Source organism: Pristiophorus japonicus, chromosome 9, assembly GCF_044704955.1.
Source record: "Pristiophorus japonicus isolate sPriJap1 chromosome 9, sPriJap1.hap1, whole genome shotgun sequence".
NCBI classification, from domain to species: Eukaryota; Metazoa; Chordata; class Chondrichthyes; family Pristiophoridae; genus Pristiophorus; species Pristiophorus japonicus.
Genome location: NC_091985.1, coordinates 223,009,235 through 223,028,834, shown reverse-complemented (window position 1 = coordinate 223,028,834; position 19,600 = coordinate 223,009,235). Strand labels below are relative to the sequence as shown.

Genomic DNA, 19,600 nt, shown 5'->3' with positions numbered 1-19,600 from the left:
CAAATTGTGTATTCATTCTTAAAGCGAGCCATTGCTTATCTATCTTGATACCTTTTAATGCAGTTTCCTAATCTATCTTAGCCAACTCACCCCTCATACCTAAAAAGTTTGCTTTGTTTAAATTTAAGATCCTAGTTTTGGATTTAACAAAATCACTTTCAAAGTTAATGTAGCATTCTATCATATTATGGTCATTCTTCCGTTGCCAGCACGTCCCATGTACAAATAAACAAAATAAACAAGACTCACTGTTAAAAGTTGTTGCTGTTAATAATCACACATCACTTTTTACAAATCACTCCAGGGCCTCGCCCCTCCCGATCTCTGGAATCTGTTGCAGCCCACAAGATGTCTGCACTCCTCAAATTCTGCCCTTTTGACCATCCCTGATTATAATCGCTCCACCATCGGTGTCCGGCCCTTCAGCTGCCTGGGCCCCGAGCTCTGGAACTCCCTCCCTAAACCTCTCCGCCTCTTTCCTACTTTCAGACCCTCCTTAAAACCTACCTCTTTGACCCAGCTTTTGGTCATCTGCCGTAATTTCTGCTTCTGTGGCTCTGTGTTAAATGTATGTGTTGTGTCCTGTAACACTACTGTGAAGCGCCTTGGGACGTTTTACTACGTTAAAGGCGCTCTATAAAGAAAAGTTATTGTTAATACTGCAGGAGTGAGGGATTGACAGAGTAGGGAGTCTGGCGCAGGCGCACTGCGAGCAGTCGTGCCCCTCACCACCGACGCCTGATGTGACGTCACCCGGCCGGCGCGTGGTGAGGCGGTTGAAACTCTTTTAAGTTTACCTGCAAAACATAAAAACATTAAACGGTGCCACCCGACCTGGGTGACACTCCAGACATTTACAAGGCCCTTTTTTTTCCCCCCTTTTTTTTTTTGTTTTTTTTTTGTTTTTCTTTTTTGGTTTTTTTTTTTTTTGGGCACTAAATTCACAATTTTCCCCAGTGCCCCCTATAAAAGGGAAGGGGGACACTAAAAGCACCGGCAATTAAAACAAATTAAACTTAAAAAACGTAAAATCAAATTAAAATTTGGTTGCCGGGCGTGATGATGCACTCCAGTCCCTCCGGTGCCCACCTCTCGCGGAAGGCCGCGAGCGTACCGGTGGACACCGCGTGCTCCATCTCCAAGGACACCCTGGACCGGATGTAAGAGCGGAAGAGAGGCAGGCAGTCAGGTTGAACGACCCCCTCGACCGCCCGCTGCCTGGACCGGCTGATGGTGAGGCGGTTGAATGCTTTTCAAATCAGGAGCCACGTGCCCCCCGAGCTGCCCGCCCCTTCAACACAGTGGGCGGGGCTCTGAGGCGCTGCCGGCTCCTACTGGTGGGAGTGGCTGGCAATCTGCTTCGTTTAACCAATAGTCGGCCGCGAATTCCACAGTGCGCATGCTCGGTGCCGCACTCCGCACTCCCCACCCCCAGTCCCCGGATGCTGAGCAGTTTGCTGTAACGAGCGGTTGGACAATGTGGGGAACCGGACTGGTGGGCGGCTGGGGCCGGGGCAGAGCGCTCGGCCGGCGGGCGGGCGGGCGGGGAGGGTGCGGTGAGTCTGTGAGGGAAAACACCGGACTGAACACAGCCCCGGAGCTCAGGGTTTGGGGACATGCGGGAGATAGACTGAAACTTCCAGTGAGCTCAGACAGTGTGTAACCCGGGGGCCCAGTGAGATCAGACAGTGTGTAACCCGGGGGCCCAGTGAGATCAGACAGTGTGTGACTTGGGGGCCCAGTGAGATCAGACAGTGTGTAACCCGGGGGCCCAGTGAGATCAGACAGTGTGTGACCCGGGGGCCCAGTGAACTCAGACAGTGTGTAACCCGGGGGCCCAGTGAGATCAGACAGTGTGTGACCCGGGACCCAGTGAGCTCAGACAATGTGTAACCCGGGGGCCCGGTGAGATCAGACAGTATGTAACCCGGGGGCCCGGTGAGATCAGACAATGTGTAACCCGGGGGCCCAGTGAGATCAGACAGTGTGTGACCCGGGACCCAGTGAGCTCAGACAGTGTGTAACCCGGGGGCCCAGTGAGATCAGACGGTGTGTTACCCGGGGGCCCAGTGAGATCAGACGGTGTGTAACCCGGGGGCCCAGTTAGCTCAGTGTGTAATCCGGAGGCTCAATGAGATCAGACTCTGTAACCCGGGGGTCCAGTGGGATGAGACAGTGTGTAACTTGGGGGCCCAGTGATATCAGACAGCGTGTAAGCCGGGGAGAATTCTGGTGATTTTCTGTCAGTCCAGACGGGCGGCTCAGGAATCTTGAGGAAAAGGATAAAATCAAACAGAAATACTGGACATATACTTTTCTGAAACGTTGGAAAAACACTTTACACTACATTCCACTTCACAACATTAATATTCTTCTAATTTTGTGATCTGTCATAATTAGATCTCCCAGTAAATGGCGGAGTTTTTGAGAAAGTTCCACAGCTGGAAGGAAACAGGGATTGTGGACTGAGGAACAACAGCAGGTGAACCAGCACAGGATTGTGAGAGCACCAACCAGGGAGCCCCTTCCGATTGAAAGTGCTTCAATAGATCGACTGGGGAGAAAGGTAAGAGAAAGTGCCATTTACTCAGATACACACCGGTCCTGTAGACAGTACACACAGGTTACAAGGTAAGACAGGAAATGAGACTGGGAGAGTCTGACCACCGAGCACAATTATCCAGCATGAGGTCGTGCAATGGGATGTGAAGTGAGATCACTTTCTGTCTGTAAACACACAATCACAGTGAATCTTGTGTGTGTTTTAGAGTAAAGGGCTTTGATCTAAGAGGTGACTCCAGTTTGAGGCAGAGCCCAGCAGATGGACCCGTCTCTGTACATTAGGTGGGGCTGAACTCACACCGACACCATCAGATCTCAATGTTCAAATATTTCCCATCTGGTGAGGAAGCCAATGGAAAGATTGAACCGGAAGCACGTCGTCAATTCAGAGATCACGATGCACAGACCAATCTGAAATACCAGCACGGCCTATCACTGACAGAATCAATTATTCATTCATGAACATTTAGAATTATAAGAAAATATATTGATAACTACTAATATTGAAGCATTTACGATTAATTGATCACTAGAGATATGTAGTATTCTAATATAGTGAGATAGAGATACGGAGAGTTGCAATTTATTTATTGGCGTTGAACTTGACCCCGAGATGAGCTTCTGAACCCATATTCTCTCAATCACCGAGTACGCTTACTTCCAGCTCCATAACATCGCCGGTATCTGCCCCTTCCTCATCCATGCCTCTGTTATCATGACATTGGACTATTCCAATATTCTCCTGATCGGCCTCACACCATGTACTCTCCGTAAACTTAATCTTATCAAAAACACTCCTGCCCGTATCCTTACTCAGGAACACAAGAAATAGCAGGCGTAGGCCATACGACCCCTCCCATCTACTCTGCCATATAGTAAGATCTCTATTCGATAGAGAATTTCAAAGATTCACAACTCTTAAGTGAAGAAATATCTTCTCATTTCAGTCTTAAATAGGCGATCTCATCCTAATACTAGGATCGATCCCTAGTTCGAGACTATCCGGCCCTTGTCAATTCTTCTAAGAATTTTATGTTTCAATGATATCACCTTCCATTCTTCTAAACTCCAGAGAATATAGGCCTATTCTAATCAATCTGTCCTCAGCCCTCTCATCCCAACTTGTATCAATTTCCCTTCACCCATCACCCCTGAGCTCGCTGAACTACATTGGCTCCTGCTCCATCAGTGCCTCAATTTCAAAATTCAAATCCTTGTTTTGGCATCTGACCAGGACCTTGTCCCTCCTTATTGCTGTAACCTCCTCCAACCCTACAATCCTCCAATTCTGGCCTCTTGAGCAGCCCCAATTTTCATCCCTCCAATATTGGTGGTCGTACCTTCAGCTGCTGAGGCCATAAGCTCTGGAATTCCCTCCCTAAACCTCTTTATTACACTCCTTAATACCTATCGTTTTGAACAAGCTTTTAGTCACTTGTGCTAATATTTCCTTACGTGACTGGATGTCAAATTTTGTTTGATAACGGTCCTTTGAATTGCCTTGGGACATTTTACTACTTTTAAGGCACGATATTAATGCAATTTGTTGCTGATAACTGAAGATATTTCGAATTGTCATGACTCTCACTAGGGTACAGTTTAGCCTCTGGCACTGACTCACTGGGGTACAGTTTCCTCTGGCACTGACTCTCACTGGGGTACAGTTCCTCTGACACAGATTTACTGTGTATCTAATTCGTGCTGTCCCTGCCCTGGGACAGTTTAGAGGGAGCTTTAACCTGAAACTGATCAGGAACTGCAGGTGGAAAGTTTTGTACTGCTGCTGAATTTTAATTGATAAGCTGCCCAGTGCGCTCAGGGTGGACACTGAAGTTCGCCCAGTGGCAGTATAGAGGGAACTTACTTTGTATCCAACCCATACTCCACCTAGTCTCTGGGAATTTAATGTGAATTTGAAAGCAATTGCTAGGGTAGATAGCGAGAAATTTATTCTGCTGCTTGGGGTGTCTAGGACAAGGGACATAACCTTAAAATCAGAGTCAGGCCATTCAAGAGAGATGTTAGGAAACATTTCTTCACTCAATGGATGGTTGAAGTGTGGAACTTCCCACAATAAGCAATCGATGCTCGCCCATTGAATAACTTTGGGCCGGTTGTGATTTCTGCCCAATGACCCGTTGCTTGTTCCCTTGGATTGGATCTTTATTTATTCCCTTTGGTTTGTTTTCAGTTTCAGTGCTGGACCCACCACTCAAAGCACTTTGTCTGACCTGCCCTGGGAATGAGCAGACTCCTCCCTCATCTCCCACACTGCAACGTGTCTCCTCCTCTTTCCCCCTTGGTTGTGTTCCACACTCTGGGCCCTGGCCCTTCCCCAGGGATTCTCAGTATGAACAGCGGGATGTGTGTTGAGACAGGATGTCCCAGCTCTCCACCTTTAAATGGCCCTGCTTTATGACATCACTGCAATGCCTAGCGACTAACCTCACTGACCCCAGCTCATTATGGGCTGGCAGCATCTGATGGGACAGTGTAGAGGGAGAAAGACTTGGATTTATTTGGTGCATTTCACGACCACCGGACCTCTCAAAGTGCTTTACAGCCAATGAAGTACTTTTGGATTGTAGCCACTGTTGTAATAAGGGAGATTTACTCTGCATCTAACCCGTGCTGTACCTGTCCTGGGAGTGTTTGATGGGATAATGTCGATGGAGTTTTACTCTGTATCTGACCTGTGCTTTACCTGTCCTGCAAGTATTTGATGGGACAGTGCAGAGGGGACTTTACTTTGTATCTAACCCATGCTGTACCTGCCCTGGGTGTGTTTGATGGGACAGTGTAGAGGAAGATTTACAGTGTATCTAACCCATGCTGTACCTTCCCTGCGAGTGTTTGATGGGACAGTGTAGAGGAAGATTTCCTCTGTATTTGTCCTGTGCTGTACCTGCCCCTGGGTCTGTTTGATGGGACAATGCATAGGGAGCTTTACTCTGTATCTAACCTATGCTGTACCTCCCCTGGAAGTGTTTGTTGGGTCAGTGTAGAGAGAGCTTTACTCTGTATCTAACCAGTACCATACCTGCCCTGGGATTATTTGACGGGACAATGTAAAGGGAGCTTTACGCGGTATCTAACCCATGTTGTACCTGTTCAGGCAGAGTTTGTATCTCTGTATCTAACCCATACTGTAATTGCCTTGGGAGTATTTGATGGAAGAGTGCAGTGGGAACTTTACAATTTATCTAATCCGTGCTGTACCTGCCCTGAGAGTGTTTGATGGGACAGTTTAGAGGGAGATTTACACTGTATCTAACTCTTGCTCTACCTGCCCTGAGAGTGTTTGATGGGACAGTTTAGAGGGAGATTTACACTGTATCTAACTCTTGCTCTACCTGCCCTGAGAGTGTTTGATGGAACAGTTTGGAGGGAGCTTTTCTCTGTAACTAACCCGTGCTGTACCTGCTCTGGGAGTGTTTGATGGGATAATGTAGACGGAGATTTACTGTGTATCTAAACTGTGCTAACCTAGCAAGTTGTGACGAGGACTCCAATAATCTACAAAGGGATATAGATAGGCTCAGTGAGTGGGCAATACTTTGGCAGATGGAGTATAATGTGGGAAAATGTGAGCTTATTCACTTTGCTGGGAGAAATAAAAAAGCAAATTATTATTTAAATGGGGAGAGAATACAAAATGCCGTGTACAGCGGGATCTGGGGATCCTTGTACATGAAACACAAGAATTTAGCATGCAGTTACAGCAATTAATTAGGAAGGCAAATGGAATGTTGGCCTTTATTGCAAGGGGGATGGAATATAAAAGTAGGGAAGTCCTGCTGCAAATGTACATGGCATTGGTAAGACCACACTTGGAGTACTACATACAGTTTTGGTCTCCTTATTTCAGGAAGGATATACTTGCACTGGAGGCAGTTCAGAGAAGGTTCACGAGGTTGATTGCTGAGATGAAGGGGTTGTCATAATGAGAAAGATTGAGCAGGTTGGGCCTGTACTCATTGGAGTTTAGAAGACGTAGAGGTGATCTTATTGAAACGTATAAGATTGTGAGGGGGCTTGACAGGGTAGATACAGAGAGGATGTTTCCCCACATGGGGGAATCTAACACCAGGGGGCATAGTTTCAGAATAAGGGGTCGCTCATTTAAAAGGGAAATTAGGAGCAATTTTTTCTCTGAGGGTTGTGAATCTTTGGAATTCATTACCTCAGAGAGCTGTGGGGGCTGGGTCATTGAATGTATTTAAGATAGGGATAGACAGATTTTTGAATGATAAGGGAGTCAAGGGTTATGGGGAGTGGGCGGGGAAGTGGAGTTGAGGCCTGGATCTGATCAGCCATGATCTTATTGAATGGCGGAGCAGGCTCGAGGGGTCAAATGGTCTACTCTGCTCCTATTTCTTATGTTCCTGCCCTTGGAGTGTTTTATGGGACAGTGTAGAGGGAAATTTGCTCTGTACTTAATACTTGCTGTACCTGCCCTTGGAGTCTCTGATGGGACAGTGTAGGTGGAGGTTTACTCTGTATCTAACCCATGCTGCACCTGCCCTGGGAGCGTTTCGTTAGACAGTGTACATAAGAAATAGAAACAGGAGTAGGCCATACGGCCCCTCGAGCCTGCTCCGCCATTCAATAAGATTATGGCTGATCTGATCATGGACTCAGCTCCACTTCCCCGCCCACTTCCCCGCCTACTCCCCATAACCCCTTATCCCCTTATCGTTTAAGGAACTGTCTATTTCTGTCTTAAATTTATTCAATGTCCCAGCTCTCTGAGGCAGCGAATTCCACAGATTTACAATCCTCAGAGAACAAATTTCTCCTAATCTCCTTTTTAAATGGGCGGCCCCTTATTCTAAGATCATGACCTCTAGTTCTAGTCTCCCCCATCAGTGGAAACATCCCCTGTGCATCCACCTTGTCGAGCCCCCTCAAAGTCTTAAACGTTTCGATAAGATCGCCTCTCATTCTTCTGAACTCCAATGAGTAGAGGCCCAACCTACTCAACCTTTCCTCATAAGTCAACCACCCCCCCCCCCGCCCTCAGCCCCACAATCAACCTTGTGAACCTTCTCTGAACTGCCTCCAAAGCAAGTATATCCTTTCGTAAATATGGAAACCAAAACTGCACACACTATTCCAGGTGTGGCCTCACCAATACCTTGTATAGCTGTAGCAAGACTTACCTGCTTTTATACTCCATCCCCTTTGCAATAAAGGCCAAGATACCATTGGCCTTCCTGATCACTTGCTGTACCTGCATACTACCCTTTTGTGTTTAATGCACAAGTATCCCCAGGTCCCGCGATACTGCGGCACTTGGCAATCTTTCTCCATTTAAATAATAACTTGCTCTTTGATTTTTTTTCTGCCAAAGTGCATGACCTCACACTTTTCAACATTATACTCCATCTGCCAAATTTTTGCCCACTCACTTAGCCTGTCTATATCCTTCTCCGATTTTTTGTGTCCTCCTCACACGTTGCTTTTCCTCCCATCTTTGTATCGTCAGCAAACTTGGCTACGTTACACTCGATCCCTTCCTCCAAGTCGTTAATATAAATTGTAAATAGTTAGGGTCACAGCACTGATCCCTGTGTCACCCCACTAGTTACTGGTTGCCAACCAGAGAATGAACCATTTATCCTGACTCTGTTCTGTTAGTTAGCCAATCCTCTATCCATGCTAATATATTACTCCCAACACCGTGAACTTTTATCTTGTGCAGTAACTTTTTACGTGACACCTTGTCAAATGCCTTCTGGAAGTCCAAATACACCACATCCACTGGTTCCCCTTTATCCACCCTGTTCCTTACATCCTCAAAGAACTCCAGCAAATTTGTCAAACATGACTTCCCCTTCATAAATCCATGCTGATTCTGCCTGACCAATTTTGCTCATCCAACTGAACTGCTACTGCTTCTTTAACAATGGACTCCAACATTTTCCTAACCACAGATGTTAGGCTAACTGGTCTATAGTTTCCTGCTTTTTGTCTGCCTCCTTTTTCAAATAGGGGTGTTACATTTGCAGTTTTCAATCTGCTGGGACCTCCCCAGAATCCAGGGAATTTTGGTAAATTACAACCAATGCATCCACAATCCCTGCCACTACTTCTCTTAAGACCCACAGATGCAAGCCATCAGGTCCAGGGGATTTATCTGCCTTTAGTCCCATTATCTTACTGAGTACCACCTTCTTAGTGATTGTGATTGTGTTAAGTTCCTCCCCCCATATAGCTCCTTGACTATCCACTGTTGGAATATTGTTAGTGTCCTCTATCGTAAAGACTGATAGAAAATATCTGTTCAAAGTTTCTACCATCTCCATGTTCCCCATTACTAATTCCCCGGTCTCGTCCTCTAAGGCACCAACATTTACTTTAGCCACTCTTTTCCTTTTTATATACCAATAGAGACTGTTTTTATAGTTTGTGCTCGTTTACTTTCATAGTCTATCTTCCCTTCCTTAATCATTGTTTAATCATTCTTTGCTGACTTTTAAAAGCTTCCCAGTCTTCTGTCCTCCCACTAGTTTTGGCCACTTTGTATGCCCTTGTTTTTAGTTGGATACCGTCCTTTATTTCTTTAGTTAGCCACGGATGGCTATCTTCTTTTATACTTGCTATTGAGGGAGTGCAGCGAAGGTTCACCAGACTGATTACCGGGATGGTAGGACTGACGTATGAAGAAAGACTGGATCGACTAGGCTTATATTCACTGGAATTTAGAAGAATGAGAGGGGATCTCATTGAAGCAAATAAAATTCTGACGATTGGACAGGTTAGATGCAGGAAGAATGTTCCCGATGTTGGGGAAGTCCAGAACCAGGGGTTACAGACTTAAAGATAAGGGGTAAGCCATTTAGGACCGAGATGAGGAGAAACTTCTTCACTCAGAGAGTTGTTAACCTGTGGAATTCCCTACCGCAGAGAGTTATTGATGCCAGTTCATTGGATATGTTCAAGGGAGAGTTAGATATGGCCCTTACGGCTAAAGGGATCAAGGGGTATGGAGAGAAAGCAGGAAAGGGGTACTGAGGGAATGATCAGCCATGATCTTATTGAATGGTGGTGCAGGCTCGAAGGGCCGAATGGTCTACTCCTGCACCTATTTTCTATGTTTCTGTGTCACTTATTAGCCCCAGCCTGAATGTTGTCCAGGTCTTGCTGTAAGCGGGCATGGACTGCTCCATTATCTGAGGAGTTGCAAATGGAACTGAATACTGTGGCGTCATCAGCGAACATCCCTAGTTCTGCTTTCATAGTTTTTCAGTCGCCTTTATTTAGAATCAGGACACTGGTTTGAGATCTGACTTTCTCACTCTCCAACTGAATTTGAAATTCAACCATGTTATGTTCACTTTTTCCTAGAGGATCCTTCACTATGAGGTCATTTATTAATCTTCTCTCATTACACAATACCAGATCTAAGATAGCCTGCTCCCTGGTTGGTTCTGCAACGTACTGTTCAAGGAGACCATCCCAGATACACTCTTATAAACTCTTCCTCAAGTCTACCTTGGCCAATTTGATTTGTCTAATCAATATGAAGCTTAAAATCGCCCATGATTATTGCCGTACCTTTCTTACAAGCCTCCATTGTTTCTTGATTTATACTCCATCCAACAGTGTAGCTACTGTTAGGGGGCCTATAGACTACACCCACCAGTGACTTCTTCCCCTTATTAATTCTTATCTTCACCCAAACTGATTTTACATCTTGATCTTCTGAGCCAAAATCATTTCTCACCACTGCACTGATCTCATTGGTTATTAACAAAACTATCCCACCTTTTCCTTTCTGTCTATCCTTCTGAATTGTTAAATACCCCTGAATATTTAGTTCCCCGCCTTGGTCACCTTGCAACCACGTCTCTGTAATGGCTATCAGATCATATCCATTTGTATCTATTTGTGCCGTCAACTCATCTATCTTGTTACAACTGCTGCGTGCATTCAGATAAAGAACTTTTAATTTTGACTTTTTACCATTTTTCCCTGCTTTGACCCTACTTTCTGTTACACTCTTATTTTTATACATACAGTCTGATTCTCATTTCCCACAGTGCAACCCTGCTCTATTGCCTTCTCTTTGCTCTTTGACTTTTTAAATTTCCTCTCACCTGAACCCTCCCCCCCCCGCTCCCCGCCAACCACCCACTATTTAGTTTAAAGCCCTCTTTACAGCCCTAGTTATTCGCTTCGCCAGGGCACTAGCACCAGCCTGGTTCAAGTGAAGCCCGTCCCAACAGTTCAGCTCCCTCTTGCCCCAGTACTGGTGCCAGTGCCCCATGAATCAAAACCCATTTCTCCCACACCAATTTTTGAGCCACGTGTTCATCTTTCTGATCTTATTTACCCTATGCACATTTGCCCGTGGCTCATGTAGTAATCCAGAGATTATTGCCTTCGTGGTTCTGCTTTTTAATTTAGCCCCTAGCTACTCAAACTCCCTCAACAGAACCTCTTTCTTTGTTCTACCTATGTCATTGGTAACTACGTGGCCCACGACAACTGGATCTTCCCCCTCCCACTCCAAGTTCCTCTCCAGCCCAGAGGAGATGTCCTGAAACTTGGCAATTCGCAGGCATCACAGCCTTGCGGACTCACGCTCTCGGCTGCAGAAAACAGTATCTGTCTCCGAACCAAGACTGTTTCTTACCACTACAACATTTCTTTTTACTCCCTTCCCCCCCACTTGAATGGCCTCCTGTAGCACGGCGCTGTGGTCAGTTTGTTCATCCTCCTTGCAGTCCCTGCCCGCGTCCAAGCAGGGAGCACGAATCTCGTACCTGTTGGGCAATTGCAAGAGCTGAAGCTCCTCCATCACTACCTCCTAGGTCCCCACAGCTGCCTCGCTCGTAGTCACACACTCCTGTCCCTAACCACGGACCAAATTTGAATGAATTAATCTAAGGGGTGTGACTGCCTCCTGGAACACAGCGTCCAGGTAACTCTGCCCCTCCCTGATGTGTCGCAGTGTCTGCAGCTCGGACTCCAGCTCATCAACGTGGAGCCGAAGTTCCTCGAGCAGCCAACACTTGCTGCAGATGTGGTCGCCGTGGACCTCAATGGGGTCAACCAGCTCCCACCTGCAGCAGCAGTAACACAGTCAGATTCAGGTGAATTTATAATGGGGAACAAAGAAATGGCAGACCAATTGAACAAGAACTTTGGTTCTGCCTTCACAAAGGAAGACACAAATAAGCTTCCGGATGTACTAGGGGTCCGAAGGTCTAGTGAGAAGGAGGAACTGAAGGATATCCTTATTAGGTGGGGAAATTGTGGTAGGAAAATTGATGGGATTGAAGGGCCGATAAATCCCCAGGGCCTGATCGTCTGCATCCCAGAGTATTTAAGGAAGTGGCCCTAGATATAGTGGATGCATTGGTGATCATTTTCCAGCAGTCTATCGACTCTGGATGAGTTCCTATGGACTGGAGAGTTGCTAATGTAACACCACTTTTTAAAAAAGGAGGGAGAGAGAAAATGGGTAATTATAGACCAGTTAGCCTGACATCAGTAGTGGGGAAAATGTTGGAATCAATCATTAAGGATGAAATAGCAGCACATTTGAAAAGCAGTGATAGGATTGGTCCAAGTCAGCATGGATTTATGAAGGGGAAATCATGCTTGACAAATCTTCTGGACTTTTTTGAGGATGTAACTAGTAGAGTGGACAGGGGAGAACCAGTGGATGTGGTATATTTGGACTTTCAAAAGGCTTTTGACAATGTCCCACACAAGAGATTGGTGTGCAAAATTAAAGCACATTGTATTGTGGGTAATGTACTGACATGGATAGAGAACTGGTTGGCAGACAGGAAGCAGAGAGTCGGGATTAATGGGTCCTTTTCAGAATGGCAGGCAGTGACTAGTGGAATGCCGCAGGGCTCAGTGCTGGGACCCCAGCTCTTTACAATGTATATTAATGATTTGGATCATGGAATTGAGTGTAATATCTCCAAGTTTGCAGATGACACTAAACTGAGTGGCGGTGTGAGCTGTGAAGAGGATGCTAAGAGGCTGCAGGGTGATTTGGACAGGTTAAGCGAGTGGGCAAATACATGGCAGATGCGGATAATGTGGATAAATGTGAGGTTATCAACTTTGGGGATAAAAACACAAAGGCAGAATATTATCTGAATGGCGGCAGATTAGGAAAAGGGGAGGTACAGCGAGACCTGGGTGTCATGATTCATCAGTCATTGAATGTTAGCATGCAGGTACAGCAGGCGGTGAAGAAGGCAAATTGTATGTTGGCCTTCAGAGCTAGGGGATTTGAGTAGAGGAGCAGGGAAGTCTTACTGCAGTTGTACAGGGCCTTGGTGAGGCCCCACCTGGAATATTGTGTTCAGTTTTGGTCTCCTAATCAGAGGAAGGACATTCTTGCTATTGAGGGAGTGCAGCGAAGGTTCACCAGACTGATTCCTGGGATGGCAGGACTGACATATGAGGAGATACTGGATCGACTGGGCCTGTATTCACTGGAGTTTAGAAGAATGAGAGGGGATCTCATAGAAACATGTAAAATTCCGACAGGACTGGACAGGTTAGATGCAGGAAGAATGTTCCCAATGTTGATGAAGTCCAGAACCAGGGGTCACAGTCTTAAGGATAAGGGGTAAGCCATTTAGGACTGAGATGAGGAGGAACTTCTTCACTCAGAGAGTTATTAACCTATGGAATTCCTTACCGCAGAGAGTTGTTGATGTCAGTTCATTGGATATATTCAAGAGGGAGTTAGATATGGCCCTTGCATCTAAAGGGATCAAGGGGTATGGAGAGAAAGCAGGAACGGGGTACTGAAGGAATGTTCAGCCATGATCTTATTGAATGGTGGTGCAGGCTCGAAGGGCCGATTGGCCTACTCCTGCACCTATTTTCTATGTTTATACATCGCTTGCCCTGACATCTCTAATGTATTTAATTAATTTTTAATGCCAGCTCTTAATTTAAACCAATGCCCAAGAAAAGAGAGAAACCTTGCCGGCGACGCCCACATCCCGTGAATGAATTTTTTTGAAACAGTTCTAAACTTGGCCAGGATGGAATGTGAATGTTTGAGGAGAGGGGTCATTAGCGTTACCTAGCTACTTACAGCCAGGGCAGCTTGTAACCATAGTTCCTGAACAGAATTATGCCATGTGTGATCTGTGTCAAATGTTAATGCTTGCGTAGCACTTACTCTGAGCTAAAGAACTGTTTGGCTCTCTTTCCCCCCCCCGCCCACCCTGCCAGTTGGAAGTAAGGCTTTGAATGTGCCCAATTGAGTAATGCCAGGTAAGAGATTTAAGGTTTGTCACTGTGTCGACCTAAGGGTCCTTGATGACCCAGTCAGTGCCATACTGACATATTTGTCTTTACGACTAACCTTTGATGGAACTGGAGAGATGTCGACTGTGACGGCAACAGTTTTGGCAACAGACTGTTTAGAGGAGCCGATCCCAAAAACTGCCCCAAAGTTAATACAGCCCCTTTGATCTGCTGGAGTATTTTCCCATGAATTGTTCTCATATTGATTACCAAAGCAATTGGTGACATAGCCTGACAAGACTTTGAACAGTGTGGAGGGGGGGGGGGGGCAATTTTATCCTGAGCCGCCCTACCCACGCAGGGAACTGCCGGGATGGGTGAATGGGGGGCCAGCGCTGACTTTACAGCCTGGAGTCAGTATCGGGAGTGGGGTAATAATGGCGTCCCATCCCATCCCGTGGTGATTCCTGCCCGGCGAGTTTGGTAAAAGTGATACCCCCCACTCCCGGGTCTCTGTGTGGCAGCCTCTCCAGGGGTTTTAATTTCTCCAGCCTCCTTGCGCATGGTTTCAGCGGGTCCCCCAAGTCAGGGGGTCCCCCGTTACTGGCTGATGCTTGGCAGTGTTTACGGTCTTGTATGCATTGTCGCCATCGGGTTAATCAAGATCTGGTCAGTTACAAGCGATCTGTAAAGATACAATGGGTTTTCCTGAATTTGTTATGGCCCCTAGTTAATACGCAGCGAGGGTGTTACCATTCATCTGGACTTGGTTGGCTGTGAGGACAAGTGTACCCACTGTAGCCGAACTCCCTCCTCCTGCTCCAGGCCAAGCAATGGAAGATACGTTCAGGAAAGGGGTACTGAGGGAATGATCAGCCATGATCTTATTGAATGGCGGTGCCGGCTCGAAGGGCCGAATGGCCTACTCCTGCACCTATTTTCTATGTTTCTATAACCAATCATTTCCCTGCTTTCCTGTGACATCACATTTTGAATCTTTTTACTTCTTATCCTCCCAGGTCACTTGGTGCTGTTTCGGCTGTCTGCTCGGCTGACTCACGCCCTTTGTAGGATTGCCGCTGCTCCCGCTCTCGCGCCCTTTCCGAAGTCCCGCTGCTCGGCTGACTCACGCCCTTTGTAGGCTTACCGCTGCTCCCGCTCTCGCGCCATTTCTGAAGTCCCGCTGCTCGGCTGACTCATGTCCTTTGTAGGCTTGCCGCTGCTCCCGCTCTCGCGCCCTTTCCGAAGGGATGGGCGCAAGTAGGTTTTTCCCCACGCGTTGGTTCTCTCACTACCTGCTGCAGGCCCAGTCTGGCAGCTATGTCCTTCAGGACTTTGCCAGATCGATTAGTAGTGGTGCTACCGAGACAGTCTTGATGGACATTGAAGTCCCCCACCCAGAGTACATTCTGTGCACCTTGCTACTCTCAGTGCTTCTTCCAAGTGGTGTTCAACATGGAGGAGCACTGATTCATCAGCTGAGTGAGGGCGGTAAGTGGTAATCAACAGGAGGTTTCCTTGTCCATGCTTGACCTGAAGCCAGGAGACTTCATGGGGTCCGGAGTCAGTATTGAGGACTCCCAGGGCCACACTCTCCCGACTGTATACTACTGTATCGCCACCGGTGGGACAGGACATACCCAGGGATGGTGATGGAGGAGTTTGGGACATTGGCTGAAAGGTATGATTCTGTGAGTATGACTATGTCAGGCTGTTGCTTGACTAGTCTGGGACATCTCTCCCAATTTTGGCACAAGTCCCCAGATGTTGGTGAGAAAGACTGGGCTGGGTGTGCCGTTGTCGGGTCCGTAGCTGGTGCGGAGGTCGATGCCGGGTGGTCCGTCCGGTTTTATTCTTATTATTGTTTTTCATAGCGGTGGATCAATTGATGAATCAATATGATCTTATTGAATGGTGGAGCAGGCTCGAGGGCCAAAGGGCCTACTCCTGCTTCTAATTCTTATGTGCTTATTCCCTAGCCCAGATCCTGTCTTTATATTAAGAGCAATGGTCCCAACACTGACCCTGGGACACCACTGTTTACATCCCTCCAGTCTGAAGAACATCCATTAACCACTACTCTCTGTTTTCTGCCCTTTACCCAACTTCCTCTCCACGCGGCCCCACTCCCTTTAATACCGTGAGCCTTAATTTGATCAACAAGCCTCCTGTCCGGCACCTTATCAAACACCTTTTGACAATCCATCTGCACAACATCCACTGTATTTCCTTTCTCACTGCACTGTGTTATTTCCTGCAATAATCCCTGCTGTCTGTCCTGAATCACTACCAAATGTTGCAATGTTTACTTCTGAAGTTAAAATCCCCCACGCAGGGGTAAAGCGCTCTATCAATGACACCAGGAGCCCAGACACGGGACCAGGCTGTGCTCTGAGCAGGCGCAGTGCCAGTGGTGGAGGTGGTCTGAGGCAGAAGAGACGTTCCACGAGTCGGTAGGAGCTTGTGGGCTCAGCAGTCGAATTGGACCCCTGGGTGGGCTGGGCAGCTTCATAAACACCTGGTGTAGGCCTCAGGCCCCAAATATGAGCCTGCAGGCTCCATGTTTGACCCGCGGTGAGAGACCCGACCACTCGGGGTAACTAGCTGAATTCTTGGACAGGATCAGGGCGCCTGTGTGGCCATCTTGGTACAGGAGCAGAGGGTGGGTGGGGTTTAGGGTCCCAGTGACCAGGAGAGAAAATAATTTCCTTGTTTATTCTCAGTGCGCACTAGGGATGTAGAACTGAACTCAACCAGAGAAGAGGGAGTGAGAAAACTGCATATGGAGGAAAGAAATGATAGAGGTGGTGTGATGAGTTTGGATTTCAGCACAGGGTGGAGGGAGAGTGTGTGGGATGAGAATTTACAGCTTTGGGGAACAAAAGAGGAAAGAATGCTCCATAGAAACTAGGATTGTCTGTCCTCAGTGCTGACTTTTGTAAACTCCTTTTACAGAATATTAGAAAAGGAGGATTTACAGATGGGAAACTCGAACCAATCACAGTCACTCGATTCACCTGTAATCATCAGCCTTTGAATGTGGAAGGAGAAACGGTTGTCTGTTCTGTCTGTGAGAAAAGATATTAAACATTAGTGTGACTGGTAAAGCACCGAGACACACACACCCGAGTGAGAGTGTTCCAGTGCACTGACTGTGGAAAGAGCTTTAACCAGTTACACAGCCTGAAAAAACATCGCACCATTCACAGCGGGGAGAAACCGTTCACATACTGTGTATGTGGGTGAAGTTTCAATTGATCATCCAACCTGGAGAGACACAAGGACACCCACACCATGGAGAAACCGTGGGAATGTGGAGACTGTGGGAAGAGATTCAATTGCCCCTCTGCGCTGGAAACTCATCGACGGCATCACAACGGAGAGAGGCCATTCACCTGCCCCATGTGTGGGAAGGGATTCACTCAGTCATCCAACTTGCTGGTACACAAGCGAATTCACACTGGGGAGAGAATATTCATCTGCTCTGAATGTGGGAAGGGTTTCACTCGATCATCCCACCTGCTGGCACACCAACGCATTCATACTGGGGAGAGGCTGTTCATCTGCTCTGATTGTGGGAAGGGTTTCACTCGATCATCTTACCTACTAGCACACCAGCGAGTTCACACTGGGGAGAGGCTGTTCACCTGCTCCGAGTGTGAGAAGCATTTCACTCGATCATCCCACCTGCTGACACACCAGCGAGTTCACACTGGGGAGAGGCCGTTCATCTGCTCTGAGTGTGGGAAGGGATTCACTCAGTCATCCAACCTGCTGACACACCAATGCATTCACACTGGGGAGAGACCGTTCACCTGCCCTGAGTGTGGGAAGGGATTCACTCAGTCATCCAGCTTGCTGAAACACCAATGAATTCACAAATGACTGCAGGGGTTGGACTCTGCTGTTATTGTTGCCGTTCATCACGTCCAGGACTGAACCATGTTCACTCAGACTGTTGGGGTTTGTTGCCGCTGGTATAATTAATCCCTATAACTGGGCTGGAGTTTAATTTTCTGGATATCATTGAATCATAGAATGGTCACAGCACAGTAGGAGGCCTTTTGGACCATCGAACCCATGCCGGCTCTCTGCAAGAGCACTTCAGCTAGTCATAAGAACATAAGAAATAGGAGCAGGAGTAGTCCACACCACCCCTCGAGTCTGCTCCGCCATTCAATAAGATCATGGCTGGTCTGATCATGGACTCAGCTCCACTTCCCTGCCCACTCTCCATAACCCTTTATCGTTTAAGAAACTGTCTATTTCTGTCTTAAATTTATTCAATGTCCCAGCTTCCACATCTCTCTGAGGCAGCGAAGTCCACAGGTTTACAACCCTCTGAGAGAAGAAATTTCTCCTCATCTCTGTTTTAAATCGGTGGCCTCTAGTTCTAGTCTCCCGCATCAGTGGAAACATCCTCTGCATCCACCTTGTCAAGCCCCCTCATATACGTTTTGATAAGATCACCTCTCATTCGTCTGAATTCCAATAAGTGGAGACCCAACCTACTCAACCTTTCCTCATAAGTCAATCCCCTCATCTCCGGAATCAACTTAGTGAAACTTCTCTGAACTGCCTCCAAAGTACCCACAGGTCCTGCTGTACTGCAGCACTTTGCAATCTTTCTCCATTTAAATAATAACTTGCTCTTTGATTTTTTTCTGCCAAAGTGCATGACCTCACACTTTCCAACATTACACTCCATCTGCCAAATTTTTGCCCACTCACTTAGCCTGTCTATTCCTTTTGCAAATTTTTTGTGTCCTCCTCACACATTGCTTTTCCTCTCATCTTTGTATCATCGGCAAACTTGGCTACATTACACTCAGTCCCTTCTTCCAAGTCGTTAATATAGATTGTAAATAGTCCCAATCCCCGCCCTTTCCCCGTGGCCCTGCAAATGTTTTATTTCATGTACTTATCAATTCCCTTTTTAAAAGCCACAATTGAATCTGCCTCCACCACCCTTTCAGGCCGTGCATTCCAGATCCTAACCACTCGCTGCTTAAAGAAAAGTTTTTTCTCATGTCACCTTTGGTTCTTTTGCCAATCACCTTGAATTTGTGTCCTCTGGTTCTCAACCCTTCCGCGAATGCGAATATTTTCTCTCTACTCTCCAGATCCCTCATGATTTTAGAGCACCTCTATCAAATCTCCTCTCAACCTTCTCTGTTCTAAGAAGAACAACCCCAGCTTCACCATTCTATCCATTGTAACTGAAGTCCCTCATCCCTGGAATCATTCTTGTAAATCTTTTCTGTACCCTCTGTCAAATAAATCAGCTTTGTTTCCTACATACAATGAGTCGATTCCTTGATTTCTCCAAGAGGAGACTAATTGATGTCCTTTTACCGACTGTTCCATTTTTGAGCCTTTTCACGGCTTCTGTTTTAGTGATGTTGGTTAAGAACATAAGAATTAGGAACAGGAGTAGGCCATCTAGCCCCTCGAGCCTGCTCTGCCATTTAACAAGATCGTGACTGATCTGGCCGTGGACTCAGCTCCACTTACCCGCCCGCTCCCCGTAACCCTTAATTCCCTTATTGGTTAAAAATCTGTCTATCTGTGACTTGAATACGTTCAATGAGCTAGCCTCAACTGCTTCCTTGGGCAGAGAATTCCACAGATTCACAACCCTCTGGGAGAAGAAATTGCTTCTCAACTCAGTTTTAAATTGGCTCCCCCATATTTTGAGGCTGTGCCCCCTAGTTCTAGTCTCCCCGACCAGTGGAAACAGCCTCTCTGCCTCTATCTTGTCTATCCCTGGTTGAGGGATAAATGTTAGCCAAGACACCGGAGA

The 19,600-nt window shown here is 46.8% G+C and overlaps 1 protein-coding gene across 1 annotated transcript in view; it reads left to right on the top strand.

Moving 5' to 3' along the window:
- Positions 1–16,908: 16,908 nt before the first annotated feature.
- LOC139274160 (zinc finger protein 420-like) overlaps positions 16,909–19,600 on the top strand; it is a gene marked incomplete at its 5' end in the record, with an annotated part of 62,189 nt that continues 59,497 nt past the window's right edge. The window contains 2 exons of the mRNA XM_070891199.1: positions 16,909–17,035; positions 17,117–17,664. Of these exons, the coding sequence (XP_070747300.1) occupies positions 16,909–17,035; positions 17,117–17,664 (675 nt within the window). The remainder of the gene's footprint in view (positions 17,036–17,116; positions 17,665–19,600) is intronic.